Raw genomic sequence first — 17879 nt, forward strand, 5'->3', positions numbered from 1 at the left:
GATCTCTGAAGCTCAGGGAACAAGATCCTGGGAAAAGACATCAAATCCAGGTCTCTTGTACAGCAGTGCAAACCATTACATTGGCTAAACAATGCAATGCTCTCTCACTTGCTGGAGTTTTGAAGAATCACTCTGGCCCAATGTACCTGAAAGACATACTCTTTATTCAATACGGACCAGTTCCAACTACCTCTGCATAATAGAACATGGGCTTCTGCAGCACCCCTCCCCAGACTTCCTGTCCCCAAAATTAAGCAACTTAAGGTACAGTTTCCCCATACCTCACTTGGAACAGACCTCTTCCTTTTTCAATTACTTGATCTACCTACCCTATCTTAAGCAAAACTGAGTTGTCTGCGGCCTTTCCCACCAGAAAATTCAACAGAAATGCTTTGAGTGTCTAAGTGTAACTAATTAATACTAGAACCTGATTCAGACACTCAGACCAAAGTCACTAGTGATTTCAGGGGCCTCAATTTTTGGGTGGTCAACTTGACACACATTAAAGGGGCCCGATTTTCAGAAAATGCTGAGCACCTACACACTGAAAATTGGACCCCTTTAAGAGCCATATTCTGAAAATCAGGACCTTTTAAGGAATTGCAAGTTGAGTACCCAAAAATTAAATACTCTGAAAATCATTCGTCACTTTTGAAAGCTTAAACTAAACCTCTTGGTTCTCCAGCCCTGGTAACAGAAAAATTAAAATAAACCAAGGCAGTTTCAGAGAGCCACATAGCAATAAAGCTGTCCTCAGAACAGAATACCTGCAGCTATCCTAGTCTGTTGGTGTGACGTATAGCAGAACTCCCTAATGGTGTAGCATTTCAGCCAGGAGGAGTGTCCTCTATCTTCCAGAGATTTGAAAATTTGGGCAGGGAGAACTGATTTCAGCTCACTGGCATTTTGAGCAAAAGTAAAATTGTACCCCAGTTAAGTCATACAACAGGTGCTCAGTTATAAAGATTGAAAAGCTTTCCACAATCCTCCAAGCAGAGCTTTGGTCCAGCGAAAAGGCTTTTCAGTGTTCTAGTAGAGGAAAATTAATTCTGAAAAAAAAAAAATAATAGTAATAATGGTTCAGAGGTTATAAAGCCATTGTGACCACCTGTGCAATACAGGTCATAGGACTTGCCTAAATATATTCCTGTTTGGATCTTTTTCTAAAAGATGTGCTCTAGTAAATTCAATCTTTATTTTAAAAATTTCAGTGATGGAAAATGCATCAAAATCCTTGGTAAATTGTTCCCATGGTTAATTGCCATCATGGTTAAAAATTTGCACTTCATTTTTAATCTGAGTTTGTCTAGTTTCAATTTACAGTCACTGGATCTTTTCAGAGCAAGGTCTGTTACATTGAAGAAAGCCCTCTTATCAAATTTCTGTTCCCCATATAGGTATGTAGGCTCCTTCCATTATGGGGACTTCTAATCAAAAAACTTCTGGCAAGGTCCAGGCTTCTATGTACTGTGCATTGGTTCCAAAAAAACTACTACTTCCAATTGAATTGTAGGGACTAGGCACTATAAGGACTACAAATCTTATAATGCAGCATTTGGCATCTTCTGGGACACTGAACTTGTCTCTGCAATCCTGTATCTGGGCAGAAGTGGTAAATCAGGAGATCCTACTGGGACTGTACTGATAGGCTGGGAGACTGGAGGATGGAAGGCTGGGTAGCTAAAAGAGAAGAGGCTGAGGAAAGGGTGGTGGGTGGGGTTGGAGGAGGGTGGGGGAGGATCATGGCCTGAAAAAGTGCGTTCAGAATTTCATGAGAAGGAAGAAGAGCCAGCTGTGCTACCTTATCAGGTTTAGGCATCCAGCAGGATAGGAACTAGTAGCAGTTGCCTATATTTAGATGAAGAGATTTGGGAGACTCAGTTGCCCAGAAATCCCTGCTGAAACCACATGACTAGTATTAAGGGCACAATGCACCTGCAGGCTTGCTAGCAGCGAGCTCTATCTCATTTACTTTTTCTCAGCAGCCAGCTACTGAAAGCTGCATCCAGAATTGCTGGCTGTACTGGCAGAACCTGAGCTGTTGTGAAATTGTGTGAACAACCCAGAGACTATCCTCTGTATTTGGGGAGACCTTGTCGGTCCCCTGGGTGGTGTGGTATGAAAGTCCTCATGCTAGAGACAGCATCTCATCGCAGGCTAATCAAGGAGACGACCAGGGAGCTTGTACGAAAATGCAATTGCCTGTTTATAGTTGATGGCTGTTGTTTTATAACTGGGATTACCACCAACTACCACTGTATCAATTTTAACCTGCTCTGTATTAAAAAGTGTCTCACTCCTATTATCTGGACTGCTTCTGCTAATTCAGAGATAACTAGTGCCGCCTTTGAACTCCTGTTCATCACACCCACAATCACAAAGTGTCCAGGATTTTAAAACTACAAGGGAGCACGCAGCCTGGAGGTGAATGTTCTTATGTATGTTTAACAGGTTTTGGGGGTTTTTTTAAACACAAGTCTGTTGCGGTGAGTAGTGGTTAAGTTTACTTTAATGTTTATAAGTCGCCACCATTAGCTGCCACCTACTATTACCTTGTCACCGTTGCTACGGTAGGTACCTATTCTATTCTGTTGCACTGTAATTGTATTTTGCTATATTACTTTTAAGTAAAGCTGCTCATGGATCCAACTTGCCTATTGCATCGTTTAGGCCAGAGAGTTGTTCCTGGAAGCTACCAAGGTACCCTACCAGAGTTATATAGTGCATATTCAGATGGAGGCACAGCCAACTGTCATTCTTTCTATAAGCACAGAGCTGCTGCAGACAGGTGGACTGAAGATTCCCACCTACCCAACACCCCTGCTAGGACCTCCCCAGGATCTTCATGATCCTTAAGAATATCAGATGCACAAGCAAGACATGAGCACTTGTCAGCTTCCAGGTGATCCATGAGGGAAGAGAAGGATACAGGTACTTACAGCTATGATCAAGTCACCCCTTAACTATCTCTTTGTTAAACTGAACAGACTGAGCTCCTTGTGTCTTTCACTAGTATATGCAACAGACATTACCAGCACAGTGAGAAGGCTGGTGAGAATTCTGAGGCCTAAACAGTACCTTACCACGCCCAATAAATCATATGTCACAATTAGTCTGGTTAAATCCTGACATTTGCATCAGGAAGGGAAAATGTATGAAAGGAAAGGGACAGACAACTTTAAACAGAACTGTGCCTATTAATATACTATTATAGTATCTGATAGTGATGCCTTGGAAGAAAGCCTGCCCGACGGAAATGAGCTGTGGGAAGAAAAAAATATACTTCAAGCAAAGAGATTACAAAGGAGTGTACAGGTTCTGTAACACTATTAACTGAGCATGATTTACTTTAGAAATTTTTCAGAAACGAAGGCCTTCTAACAGCATCTTTGGGCTGGCTCGCAAATAGCTCATAACCTTCTGAAGAACAGACTTAGAGACATGTTGAGAGAGAGAGAGAGAGAGAGAGAGAATGAATGTTCATCCATCCAAGATGGGGATTCACCCAGAAATGGGTGGTTGCCACCAACTAAAAGATGTTTTTCAGTTTAGCTGGAGAGTAGTAGAACTTGAGGCCTAGGGACAAGCATACTAGACCTCATGAGACCTGGGTTCTATTCCTGCTTATAGGTGACCCTAGGCCAGTCATTTCATCTCTCTGTGCCTCAGTTTCACCAACTGTAAAATGGAGACGATACTGATCTTTGTAAAGCCCTTGAGGTCTACTGATGAAAAGTGTTATACAAGTATTATTGATGTGTGTCAGGACATGGATAGCATACAAACACACTGGAATGGAAATACCTGTTCAATACTCCTGAAACCCTTAACATTTTGAAAAGAGCTATATTCCTGTAGATTAATCCAACAGCAACAATGTTTTGTAATGGTCTGGACTCTCAGTTGTTTGCATTGAAGACAGAATCACACACTCCCCAGTCTCACTTTCAGTTTGTTCTGGCACTGGAATCATCAGCACTGCCCATTTGTAATGCAATAAGTATTTGTAACATTAAGATTAATGGTATAGAATATAAAGATCTTGATTGTTCCAATGGAAATTTGCAAACCAGTAATGTGACGCAAGGTATCCACCAGGATTTAGTGTATCCAATTACAAAATTGGAACATGTCTCAGATTAAAAAAAAATTAACTGGGACAAGAACAAGCTGTAACTTCTGGCTTCCCTTTGACTTTTGTTAGGAACTTGAGCTGAATGCCAAAAAAAAGAAAGATAAAAATACCTTGGAGGTATCATGAATGAATAAAAATATCAATCCCACTTCGGGCCAAATCCTGTTCACTGGAGGTGCTGGAGCATGGAAACTGTGGCACAGGAGTGTTCTGAGAGAGCTAGAATCTTTTGCCCCCCCGAAGCTGCAAAGCGGAATAAGTAGCAGCAAAAGACACCTTCCTGCCCCCAGGACTATCCTCATTCCAACTTTCAGAGTCCTGTTCAAGTCAGTGTGTTAGAGCTCTTCTAAAAAAATGAGTAAGTTGGAAAAAATTGTTAGCGAACCTTAAGACAGAGGATAATACTGTTCCTCTATAACAATGATACTCAGATCTAAGTGGTTCAGAAACCAAATTAGTGACCAGCATTGTCCAAAAGAGCCACCGTAGCATGAGTTTCATTGTTTCATTTACTATTTTTATTTATATATTATTCTCACAGCAAAATGACTGACCAAGTGTTGTTATTTTTATCAACTACAATTGGTTAAGAACATAGTAATAAGCATCCTGACTGGTTAATTATTAAATCACACAGTATTTTAATATCACATGCTGCAAAGAGCCACAGGGGACCCATTTAAGAGCCACTTGCAGCTCCCGAGCCTCAGTCTGAGTATCACTGCTCTATAACAACAGAAGGCTCACAAGAGAGAGAGTCTGCACTCTTTGTATACTGCAACTAATGCTTTGTGGAGATTTTTCCTGGTCTAGCATTCTTGGGGAATGGGAAAAGCCTGGCTGATGGATCTGCAGCTACATGGATCCATCAGCCAAACCGCACTCTGCGATAGGAATTAGGGAAATCACTGGAAATAGAGGCTGCTGCATGAGACTTAACATAGCCAAATCTGAGTAACCAACTGCTTTTAAAAAAAAAACAAAAACAAAAAAAACTGAAGACTGAAGTTAGAGATTGCTAATATTCCACCTACACTGAGCATGCTCCCCAGCTCTTTGCTTCAACCTGCCACACAGAATTAAGCTTTCAGTTTCAAAGCAGATAAAATTGACAGAGATGAATGCTTTCCCCACATCAAAATATTCTCCCTTTCCTTGTGGATAATGCAGCGAGCTAAAAGCCAGTAGAATGCAAGATCTAAACTTATCTACTAACTAGTGTTTCATGAGGAAACTGACATGATCATATTTAGAGCTGGGTGAAACTTTATTTCTGCTACATTGCACAGATGGGCCATGATAGCCTTTTGACAACTGTATCGAAGGTCTCTGAAAGGTTTTGTTTTATCATAATAGGTGTTTGCCCATTAGAGAAGCCAGTCTCTGCTCTGTCCATTCTGAAGCATCAGTAAGAGAGGTTTAAGATTATTAACATGCAAAACCATGCTCTGATGCATCTCTAGCCTCTGTCTGCCAAAAGCTGGGAATGGGAGACAGGGATGGATCACTTGATGATTATCTGTTCATTTCCTCTGAAGACAGGATACTGGGCTAGATGGACTATTGGTCTGATCCAGTATGGCCATTCTTGTGTTTGGTCTTTATGAATGACTATAAATTAGCAAAAAGAAAAGGAGTACTTGTGGCACCTTAGAGACTAACAAATTTATCTGAGAATAAGCTTTCATGAGCTACAGCTCACTTCATCGGGTGCATTCAGTATTTTCTGCTATTATGCTCAAATAAATTTATTAGTCTCTCTGGTGCCACAAATACTTTTGTTTTTGCGAATACAGACTAACACGGCTGCTACTCTGAAACCTATAAATTAGCATTATGATTGACAATGAATAATCATTGGGCTAGGGAAAGTGAGCGAGTGACTATTTAGCCTGGTGATTTGGTTAGGGTACTCACCTAAAGCGTGGAAGATACAGGTTCAAGTCCCTCCTTCAATGAGCATTTATTTATAAATGGAACAGCTTCAACAGGAGAGATTGACAGAGCCCTGTTCCTGTTCCTCCTGTTCCCTGGAGGTTTTTCGCCCTCCTCTGTAGCATGGGGCACGGATCACTTGAGGGAGGATTCTCTGCTCCTTGAAGTCTTTAAACCACGATTTGAGGACTTCAATAGCTCTGACATAGGTGAGGTTTTTCGTAGGAGTGGGTGGGTGAGATTCTGTGGCCTGTGTTGTGCAGGAGGTCGGACTAGATGATCAGAATGGTCCCTTCTGACCATAGTATCTATGAATATCCCACATAACCCAGTGGTTAGGGCACTGGCTTGCAATGTGGAAGACCCAAGTTCAGACCTATTCTCCATATAAAGCAGAGAGGTTAACTGAAGCTGGTGACCCACAACCTGGGTGAGTTTTTTTTTAACCATTAGCCTAAAGCTTGTAAGTGATTCCTCCACAACCTTTTTTTTTTTTTTGGGGGGGGGGTGGAAGAGAGGAGAGAGATAAGAACTATTCAGTAAATTCATGAATAGGTTCTTGGCATTTTTGAGACTTAGCATTGGTTGAAAAACAGCAGAAACTCATTTTTTTGTTTAGATTATTACAGCAGACCTACAACTGCAAGTTATTCAGCACTGTACAAATGTAAAAAGAGTACCTGCCCTAAAGAGCTTACAATCCACTTCAGACACAGGCATATACATATTAAACAGGTTGAAGATGAAAATATGAAAACTTGAGATGGTAGCCCACACAATAAATTGAGGCTACAATAGTCAAAACAGTTTCCCAAGTTCCACCCCATCTCTTGGCCCACCTCTAAAGTTGAAGTATTTTAAGAAGTTTTAGAAAGTAGCTTATTAGTCTCACTGTTAGGCCTTCAAAACAGTGTGATTTGGGAATTAAATCCTCTTAATTTGCCTCTGGACTATCAGAATCCAAGTAATCATGTCTTCCCTCACATGGAGTGGCCAGATCACCTTATTCCACAGTGTGCCTCACCAACTACAGACAAGTTTACTTATGCTCTTTGTGAAACTTATTCTGTTCACAGTGAAGTGTTTTAAAATTATTTCCCCCAAATAGAGAGACTTGTAGAGTTTGAGATCTTTCAGGGAGAATCTAGATAAATCTGTATTAGAAATCAGTTCCCTGCAGATATTTATTTTTCACAGCCAGATAAAATCTCAAAGAACACCAACACTGGAATTTCTTTGAAACTGCATTTCTATTTTGTTACTGTCCAGGTGGCTTTTGTTTTAATTTTGTTTTTTCCCCTGCCTCATGCCATAATCACTTATAACAAACTCCAGTTTTATTGTCATTCAAACATTCCCACTACATAGTCAAAATTTGACAATTCATACATAAAGGACTGACTTATAAATGTATTTGCAGCAGAGGCATAAATGATAGAACAGTAGTACTTACCAAGAGAGACAGTCCTTAAGGGCATTAAAATATGGATATCTGGATATGACACAAATAGCAAATGGTACGAAGCAGCCAAAAGCTTTAGTAGTCTGTACAGATTCCCTGTGGGCTTGCCCATTTGAAGAGATATAACCATCCTATAAGAAAGCTACATATTAATGTTGTGATGTTACTCATGAAATTATGGTTGGTATTTCTGAGGAAACCTAAGCAAGTTAGATACCCAACTCCCATTGAGATTTGGACATCTAACTCCCTTAGACTCCTTTAAAAAAAAATCTCAGTTTGTACAAATTAGATCCACCTGCTAAAAGCAAGTTATTTGCTCTATGAACATCTACCAAAAACACTGAGTATATTCCTCACAAACATTAATGCACCTAAAAATATTCTTAAGGCCAAATTTGGCTCTCAGATACTCCAGCACCATTCCCACTGAATTCTATGGGAACTGTGCTTGAGAATATGGGCACAATATTGTATTAAGTGGGGAGTACTACTCTTAAAGAGTTGTTCCAGATTTGAATCAAAATATACAAATATCCAATAACTTATGTGAGGCATCCAATTAAGTACGTATTATTAAAATGTATTGCCGAATATTTAAGTTTTATTAAAAGTGTAAATTAAAAAACATACTTGAATAGGTTGGTAATACTGTGCAACAACACCATAGGTTCTGTTACCACAGACATCTGTGAAGACCAGAAAATGAATGTGATCCTCTTTTGGTTCACAAGTTATGTAAAGTCCTCCTGCAAATAAGACAAGTACTTTTCAAAACATACATTACTGAAAAATAGTTTTAATCACACAGCTTGCATTGCTATAGTTACAGCAAGTATTACAAGAATTGCTACTTTACTTCCATTGTAATGCTTCATTTTAAAGGGATTATAGCACACCTACATAATTCACCTGATCTGAAATTGTTACACAACATCTTAAGCCATACACAAATTTCACTGGACAAATGAAAACATTACACAGCTCATTCTGTACTTGTGACATGCCAAAAACATATCACAAAGTTGAGCTGATGGACTTCTGCCCTTTTTTTTTTTTTTTTTTTTAAGAGACTTTTGGGAAATGGTCTCTATTTTACGGACATCCTTTATATATATATATATATATATATATATATATATATATATATATATAGTATTGGAGTGGGAAAGGGTATTCATTTGTATTTGAAAGGATATTTTCTTCAACCTAAAGAAGGAAGAGGGGAGATGAGAAAACCTTAAAAATACCATAAAATATAGGAAAGCAGAAAAATTTGATTATAAGCTCTCTTGGGCAAGGAGCGTCTCTCTATTCGGTACAGGCCCTGGCACAATGGAGTCCTACTCCATGAGTGGGGTTTCATGGTACTATGATAATACAAATAAAAAAAAATTAACCTGTCAATATCCATAAACAGCAGCAATAAGGGAAGAGGTATTATTATTATAGGCCACCAAATAGATAAAGTGTTTATAAACATCTCTTAACAGTTAAATGAAAACCACATCATACCTGGAAAGCATAGTTGTGGCAAGCCAATAAGATCAATATCTTTTGGAACACTAATATCCTCTGTATCAGATGGTTTCTGTTCTCCATTTGGATTTTTCAAATTTTCAAGCTTAGGTCTCTCTTTCTTTTTTCGGAAAGAACGTCGTTTTGTTTTATTGAAAGTACTACTATTTATATTCGTCGCTTGAATCTCCTCTTTGCTGATAAACGGAGGCACAAAAACTGACAGAACTTCTGGATTAAGCGGAGGAGAGTTTCCCTCTTTTTTCTGAGCAAGCTAAAAACAAAATAAGTAGACATTTATTGTTGTTCTTTTTAATGTATTTAGCCATATTTTCCATTCTGCCCTAGTGATTGTAAATGTGACAAGAATATATTTTTCTTCTTTCCAGTTTCTTCATTTTCCCTTCCACAACCTCCTCCTAAGCCCATTGAAGTCAATGAAAAGACTCCATTTGTCTTCAACAGTCACAGCATTAGGTCCCTAATCTTCATATATTCATGATTCAAGCCTTACTATAATCAATGATTTCTCTTTGGCAAGCAACGCTTCCAAAACTAACATCAGCACATACCAAAGATACTTTTTCCTCTTTTCATATGTTAAGAGTAGACCCAAATAATTCTATTTGTCTTACAGTTTTCTCGGAGATAAACAAGAACAAAAAAGGAAAATAAGTCCACATTCCCTGAAGTGTACCCTTAGTTTCATAAAAATTACATTTCTTTTATACTAGTTTTCAAAAGAGACCATACTTTTACATTACCACATAATTTTATACCAGGGTTAAAAACTGCATACTACCAACCCTATCACACACACACACACAAAAAAGGTAAGAGGCATTTTAAGCACTAAGGGTGCAATGCTGTACCTATGGACCTTAATAAGAGTTTTCCCTCCGACTTATATAGGTACATGGCCAGACCCTATAAGATTATGCGGCAAATTGCAATGCTTTCTGGTAAGTAGCTTTGTTTATAAAAAAAAAATGCTGTAGCTCTACAAACTCTTGCTCTCTCCTTTTGTAACAACTTACCCTGGAAGATTTCAGAAGATGGGCAAGGGGGTGCTCCCTTTCATGCCCATGACCGAGTGACAAGGCCAGATCTGAATAGTTCCATCTCTAACTCCTTGGCTGCAGGAACAAATTAATTCTACAGCCTCAAAATTGCAAGAGAAAATTGTGTGCGTCCTAAGGGTATGTGGAAACTGGGAAGCTAGACCTCACTGTGACTGAATATATGTGTCTCAATCTTCAAATTTTTGCTTCAAGGCTAATGGAAGGATGAATCAGACCTATGGCTATTTACTTTCAACTTCAAACATAATATAGTATGTATACGAAAAATATTCCCAAAGACACAATGCTGCCCTTTCCCTCCTGTACATTTTTCTGCTATTTTGAACAGCTCAACAATAAATCATTGCTGCATTGCTTCATTTAAAAAACAGGCCTTTTTATATCAAAAGTTTTGGAATTAAGAAAAAGTTTTAAATGACTTAACTCTGTGTAATGGGTGGGTCAAGCCAGCAAGTTCCTCCAGACTGGAGTGTACATAAAAAAAAAAGATCTTTGAAGTTATATATTCCTTCTAATTTTTCTGTATCTTCTGCTAATTGCACTGCAATAGCATATTTCAAAGAAATTAAGGGTGAAAAAAAATCACAAAACAATTAAAGACATGGTCTCTGCCGCAAGCACTTTACAATCTAATACAAAGGCTAGATACATATCCACTGGGAGATCCAGAGGATGGCAATTAACTTAAAAATATATTAATGTAATAAATTGGGGTGGTGACTCGTGTATTGCTGACATGGTAAGAGTCTGAAGCTTCATTTTTCTCTTAATTGGCAGTTTTCTAATTTCTAATGAAGTAATCGAGAAAGGAGACATTTCTAATTTGATCACTATCAAAACATGCTACTAAGCATTTTAGAGGGAAATCAAGGAATTATCCCTTAGCCCTGAAACTGTTATACAAGAAAAAAAAAAAAAAGGAGTTACTTTGGTGGCAGCAATCTTAATTTGTATTAAACCCTCTACAAGAAAAATTACCAAATTCACTTATCAGTCAACTAATAATTCACTTGTACTGAGGGCTGTGACATCTTGTAGGGGTGGCAGTTTATTTATGTAGCTTTCTTCAGCAGCAGCATTAAACCCAACCTCTCTCGTTACTGCATGGTCAGTTCTGACACAGTGACCTTATTGTCAGGATCAAAGTCAGCTGACATTAAGTTTCCTAGCCAAAGTCTTATCGTTTAACTTTGCAGTTCAGGGACTGGGAGGGAATGTCAACTTTCACCTTCTATATATTTATCATGCTCTTCCACTGTTATCCAATAATAACCTAGAAATCAGTGATGGAAAAGATTACCTACTCAGTTACCTCTCTCTCCTCCCCCTCCACCCCCTCCCCCAAATGTGCTAGGTCATGTACAGGGGACAGACATAAAGACAGACCCTGCTCCAAACATCTTACCATTCCAGGGGAAGAAAATGAGAAGACAGGATAAGATGCACTGGAGGATCCAGAGGAGAGTGCAATCTTAGATATATCTGTTTTGTTTTCCTGATCTGATTCTCTTCTCATGTAACATTAGAATAAAGACTGTTTCATGGAGAGTATTTGTGGAGGCCATGAAAGAAGTGCCGGGGGGGGGGGGGAAGAGAGGAGGGGAAAAGAGAAGAAGAGTTGAAGAAGAGGATTAGAACATGCCAACTGGGACAGAGAAGTCCTTCCATGCAGAAAGGACAGCACAGAGAAGGCAAGAAGATAGGAGTGAGAAAAAGAAATGAAAAGGGCGTAAAGGCAGATGTGCAGAGGCTGAATTTGATGCAGGGTGGAGTTTGAGGGAGACAGGCAATTTTAACATTATATGGTGGGTAAATGGTAAGGGATGAAGAGGCCTAATCAACAAGTAAGGGAGATATCAATTTAGCATCTCACTTTGTATGGACAGGAGAATGATGCAGGTAGGCAGCCAGAGAGCAAGGCAGGAGAAGATCAAAATGTGTAGAAATTGAGACAAAAGAAAAGTTTATTTTTTAAACAAAAGGGAGAAGTGGCAAGAATTGCTGACAATTTGGATACATGGAAGGGAGAGGGAAGACTAATAGCTAAAACAACAGAGATTAAATCCCTGTTTTAAGTGCAAAAGACTTCACTCAGTTTTAACTATGGAGCCACAGCCAGCCCCTCACTAATAAACAGAGAACACAAAATAAATTATGTAATTTTGTATTTAATTCAGTAAAACCTTCCATTCTTAAACATTTACATGGAGCTAACCCAGAATTTCCAATCTGCCAAACCACTGTGCTGCAGAAAGAGGGGGCCTGGCCACAGAATTTGTATGATAATACTGTGACAGGGACCAGAATTTCTCCCTTATTGTTTTCATTTTACCTCATTTCAGTTGCCAGACACCACTGCTAATAATTAATAAATAATCATTATTAGAGTAGTTTTACTGTAGTTTAACTGTACACAATTTTAAGGACTGATGCAATGTCATCATGGTGGAAGGGGGAGCAAAAAGCAAAAAAACATAAAAAAGTCAAGAGTCATATCTTTTTAAAAGTCAAGTAACAGGACTTACTTTCTCATGTTACTGCAAATACTGTGCTTCTCCTAATTCTTCAGAGTTTTGTTTTGTTTTTTTAAATGGTTTCCCCCCTGGCTTGAAGAGGAAGAAATTAAAGTCATAGCTGAGAGTTTACTGTGCTGGTCCTTTATTTCTCAGCAGCATCACTGATGAGCTCCTGCATTCTAACAGCCTCCCATGCAGTCCATGGATTCATTTGGCAAGCCTCAATAATCAATATTACAAATTTTTCCATGTTTTAATATCATTTGAAGACTCAAATTAGTTAAAGACCTATGGGTTTAATCACAATTAGCTGACATAATGCTGGATGCAATTTATCCTGGACTGTGCAAAGTCACAGTCAGTCAACACACTGTGTGAGATAAATGGATTCTTCACAACCGTGTTCAGACATGGTAAAACTATGTACAGTAGTGTAGATCAGCCCTAAGGGAAATTGGTTCATCCATTCACCATTACAACCATAAAAAAAGCTCTTCATGTCAAGTCTACAAAAATGCAACAAAAGGCCCCTATTACAATCTTCAAGCTCTTGTACTGAACTCTACTGCCGGCTAAAATCTTATATCATTCAAAAAGTGAATGAGAGTAGCAAAGAGGTCATTTGAACCCACAAATATGTGACATGAAATTGCTATTGAAAGAAAGCACAGAATAAAGTGGAAGAAATGATGTAAAAAGAGCATCCATGAAAGAAAAGGGATTTTCCAAACCAGCTTGTGAGCAGTTACATAGACCAGGAACACTTCAATCATTTTGACTTCCACTATCACATCTCTAGGGTTGCGCTTATGAAATCCTTAATTTCCCCTTGCTTCTTGTAGATTTTTTTTGATAATGTAAAACACATCCACTACTAAACGTCTGCCTAGCAAAAGATCATTAGACAGTTGTTTTGATTGATTAGTTTTGATCCGACAACACTGTCACCCTTTACGTACTGTTTTTCTGAGGAGTACTTGGCAACTTGCTTACATGCAACACAAAGAAGTAACCATCATGGTCACCATCACCACAACATGCCAGGACATCAGGATTTGCCATCCCACAGTTCAGGCTCTTTTAGCCAACCACAAAAAAGTCAGACAGAATCATTGTGATCTATCTAGTCTGACCTCCTGCATAACACAAGCTCTAGAACATCCCCCAAATAATTCATATTTAAACTAGAGAAGATGATCTGACTGGACCAGATGGGGAAAAGGAATCAATTAACAATACCATCTACACTGCTGTAACCTGCACAACTTTAAGACATGAAGCTACATTTCCTATTACTCACTCCCGAGTGTGTCTGTTTCCTCTTCTACCTTTTTCTAGCTTTCAGAGTAGCAGCTCTGTTAGTCTGTATTCGCAAAAAGAAAAGGAGTACTTGTGGCACCTTAGAGACTAACAAATTTATTTGAGCATAAGCTTTCGTGAGCTACAGCTACATTTTATGCATCCGATGAAGTGAGCTGTAGCTCACGAAAGCTTATGCTCAAATAAAATTGTTAGTCTCTAAGGTGTCACAAGTACTCCTTTTCTTTTTCTAGCTATCTTTCTCTTTCTGTCTAGTAAGAGTCAGTTTAGCCAGCTGAGGGAAATCTATCTTTGAACTGCTTTGCTGCATTCCTTTTGACAAGCTAAAAGTGATAACTAGCAGCCTGATCTGAAGTGAAAGGTACGCTAGTCACGGACATGCAAAAGGAAATTAACAATCTAATACAATATTTTTCAGGGCCAGTGGAATAAAACTAGGCTCCAAGAATGGAGAACCGGGTTATGCCACATGGTCTTCCACAACAGAACTGTAAGCATCAAAGACAGATACATTCCCCTATCTTTTGCCATTCTTTTCTCTCTTCCCTTTTGATCACGTTTTGTCATTAGAAGAAACAGGCTTAGATTTTTAACAACCAAACGTCAGAGCCACCATTTGAAAGTGACTACTCCTGTCAACAATGACATATGATGTCCTCTGGCAGACCATCAAGGGTTTTTCAAAAATATAATAAAATAGAGTAACTTGTGATAACATCCCAGAAGTTTTATCTAATCGACGCAACAAACCCCAGCTTCATGTTGCCATAACCGCACTACTGAAGAAGCCTGGATCTAGCGCCCTCTGGAGTCAGATGTCCTGTATCAGTCACAGGGTAAGTGCTCTACCAATAGAAAAGGAGTACTTGTGGCACCTTAGAGACTAACAAATTTATTAGAGCATAAGCTTTCATGAGCTACAGCTCACTTGCATCCAATGAAGTGAGCTGTAGCTCATGAAAGCTTATGCTCTAATACATTTGTTGGTCTCTAAGGTGCCACAAGTACTCCTTTTCTTTTTGCGAATACAGACTAACACGGCTGCTACTCTGAAACCTGCTCTACAAATGTATTCTATCTTAAGTACTTACGAGGACAGTTCAGGGCAACTGCATCTATGTTTTCCCTTACTGGGTCAGCATTGGTACCCATTCTCAGGTTTCCAGCTCTGACCTGTTGCCTTTGTTGGGTGGAGACCCTGGTCAGAAGAGAAAGAGACACAAGTATCTCCGGTCTGAACAATTCCCTGTCTTCAGGGTATTATTCTCAGCAAAAGTGAGTCTACATAAATAGGCCTACTTGCTTCTCCTCTCAGACACAGTGTAACTGCCCTTAGTTATTAGCTACCACAGAGGTCTTCCTAAGCAAACATATTTTATTCTTAAGGTAGAAGCACTACAGAGAAAACATATTAAAAACAATTTAAAAACCCTACATGCATGCTAATAAGCTTACCAGAGATCATAAGTGTTCTGGTCAGTGTCAGTCCTTCCAACTCTTCCCTAAGGATTGGGGCCCTCCGTGGACTGGAGGCCCTGTCCGTTTGCTGAATCAGAACAGAAAGCCCTTCGCCTGTTTAAAATTCAAAAATCTTTTCTTTGTCTGATGGTCCCTGGAGAATCCAGTTTGAAGCAGTATATGCAAACCTCTACAGGGGGTGTCTTCAAAGGGCTGATAACCAGAGGAATTACATTAACATACCTCATCTTCCTACAGGAATTACATATAATCTCACAACAACACATAAGAAACTGCATTTTAATACATTGGACCCCAAAGATATTGAACTCAAGTCAGTCAGGTTTGTCCAGCATATTGCCATCAGTCACATGTACATGACTCCTTTTACCACAGTCTCTAAGCATCTCAAATCTTGTGTATTTATCCTCAACAAATATTACACAATAATACTTCCCGAACTCCATTTTACAAATGAGGAAAAGTGAGGCACAGATCAACCAAGTAACTTGCCAAGGTCATTCTGGAAAGTCTGTGGGGGTGTAAATAATTGAACCCAGGGTCTCCCAAGCTGGGCTAGTACTCTAGCACCCTTTCCCACACCCCAACCACCTGCTCCAGCCCTGATCCCCCTCCTGCCCTCCGAACCCCTCACCCCAGCCCGGAGCCCACCCCCACACCCCAAACTCCTCATTTCTGGCCCCACCCTGGATCCCACACCCCCAGCCAGAGCCCAAACCCTCTCCCGAACCCCAATTTTGTGAGTATTCATGGCCTGCCATACAATTTCTATTCCCAGACGTGGCCCTCGGGCCAAAAAGTTTGCCCACCCCTGGTTTAGATAATACTTAGTCCTGCCTTGAGTGCAGGGCGACTAGACGAGAAGACCTCTCAAGGTCCCTTCCAGTCCTATGATCCTACATCACAAACACTGAGAGGGGCAGGTCTGGATTCCACATGTCACTTTGTAGGCTCCCATCAAGTTGTGATATGGTGCCGCTGCACAAAGCCTTTCTGAGACAGCATGCTGAAGTTATGCCATCGCACCAAAACAGACCAGTGCAACATCCGAGGAAGCGAGCTGTCGCTCAGGAAAGCTTATGCTCGAATAAATTTGTTAGTCTCTAAGGTGCCACAAGTCCTCCTGTTCTTCTATCAGTGAGTCAGTAACAGCCAAACCGGGGCAAAGCACCCTCCCTACCTCGCTCCTACCCATCACGCTAGTAAAACCCTGCATCTCGCAAGGACAAGCTAACGCTCAAAAAATTCAGTTAACTGCCAAGGAAAGAGCCGGATTTCTCCCTTGCTAAGGCATGATTAGTGGTGCTGACTCTTCGTGAGGTTCACTCTGGGGTCACGCTGTCTCGACCGAGGCGGGAGAGGAAGCCAGCAAAGCAAATGGCCAGATGGCTTCTCTCCTTCGCTGCGTGGCCAAGGAAGCCGGCTTCCCCTGCTAGACTAACCACGCCGCTCGGGCCGGCCGGCCAGCGCTTCCTCAGCCATTCGGCTTCACCGGGGCAGCCCGGGGCAAGAGGGTTCCCCAGCCCGGCGCTGCGGGGCAGGCCAGGCCGGGAGTTACCTGGTAAGCGTCCTTCACCCCCTCCCCGGGGACTCCCACCAGCACGCAGATCTCCAGCAAGCCTGAGGGCAGCACCTCCTCCATGGCACCGGCACGGCAGCCACCCTCAGACTCGCCTCCTGCCCCGGCCGGGGGCGGCCACCGGCTCCCGGGCCGCAGGACTCGCGCTCCGCTCCGCTCCCCCCGCGCGCTCCTGGGGGCGGGGGCAGAGAGAGAGAGAGACTCCCCGGCGCAATCAGCCTCTGATTGGCTGTCTGCTCCATTGCCCGCCCCGCGCGGGACGTGTAGCCAATCGGAGCCGCCTGCACCGGTTGAGGCCGAGAGGCTTCTTCGTCCCCCAGGCGCGGCCGCCAGACCGCCCCTCCCGTGCACGCAGAGCGGGTGGGGAGGGGGGCGCTCTGCTGCTGCCCCCTCCCCGAATGGCGGCGGCGGGGGGCCGGAAGGGACCAGTAACCACAGTTACACACACGCCCCTCCCCTGTCTCGTCCCCCCCCCCGCCACATATTAGGGTTCACAGCAATCCGGGCTATTAAGAAAATGACGTGACCTCATGTTGGGGGAGAAAATCTCTGGGACTAGTTTCAGTCAGTGTGGGCAAGCCTACCACGTAGCCCTTCGCCACCATCCCCTCCCTTCACACACACACACGCTCGCTCTGCTGGTTCCCGCCCAGACTCCTACACGCCTCCCCCCACACACCCCCCCTTCCCCCCCCAGCTCGCTCATCCTCCCCCACACACATCCTCCCTCCCTGCCCCCTCCCCCCAACTGGTTCATTCACACACACACACTTCCCTCCTCCCAACTAGCTCATGCCCCCCTCTCCCCCACGCTCCCCCCTCCCCCAGCTAGCTCATAGCCCCCCACCTACAC

The 17879-nt window shown here is 41.5% G+C and overlaps 1 protein-coding gene across 6 annotated transcripts in view; it reads right to left on the minus strand.

Annotated features, from left to right (window-relative positions):
- Positions 1-17650, minus strand: part of DENND3 (DENN domain containing 3) — a 66376-nt gene extending 48726 nt beyond the window's left edge. For 2 of the 6 annotated variants that reach the window (XM_043507282.1, XM_043507285.1), the window contains exons 1-4: positions 17006-17366; positions 9048-9324; positions 8166-8281; positions 7524-7663 (exon numbers count right to left, since the gene is read on the minus strand). In XM_043507282.1, coding sequence (XP_043363217.1) covers positions 7524-7663; positions 8166-8281; positions 9048-9324; positions 17006-17089 — 617 coding nt within the window. In that variant the 5' untranslated portion in view covers positions 17090-17366. Of the gene's footprint in view, positions 1-4245; positions 4275-7523; positions 7664-8165; positions 8282-9047; positions 9325-15059; positions 15167-17005; positions 17367-17553 lie in introns of those variants that run through there. The other 4 variants (XM_043507284.1, XM_043507281.1, XM_038389553.2 and 1 more) reach the window with 4 other exon arrangements.
- Between the last annotated feature and the right edge of the window lie 229 nt (positions 17651-17879).

This window comes from Dermochelys coriacea, chromosome 2 (assembly GCF_009764565.3).
Source record: "Dermochelys coriacea isolate rDerCor1 chromosome 2, rDerCor1.pri.v4, whole genome shotgun sequence".
NCBI lineage: Eukaryota > Metazoa > Chordata > Testudines > Dermochelyidae > Dermochelys > Dermochelys coriacea.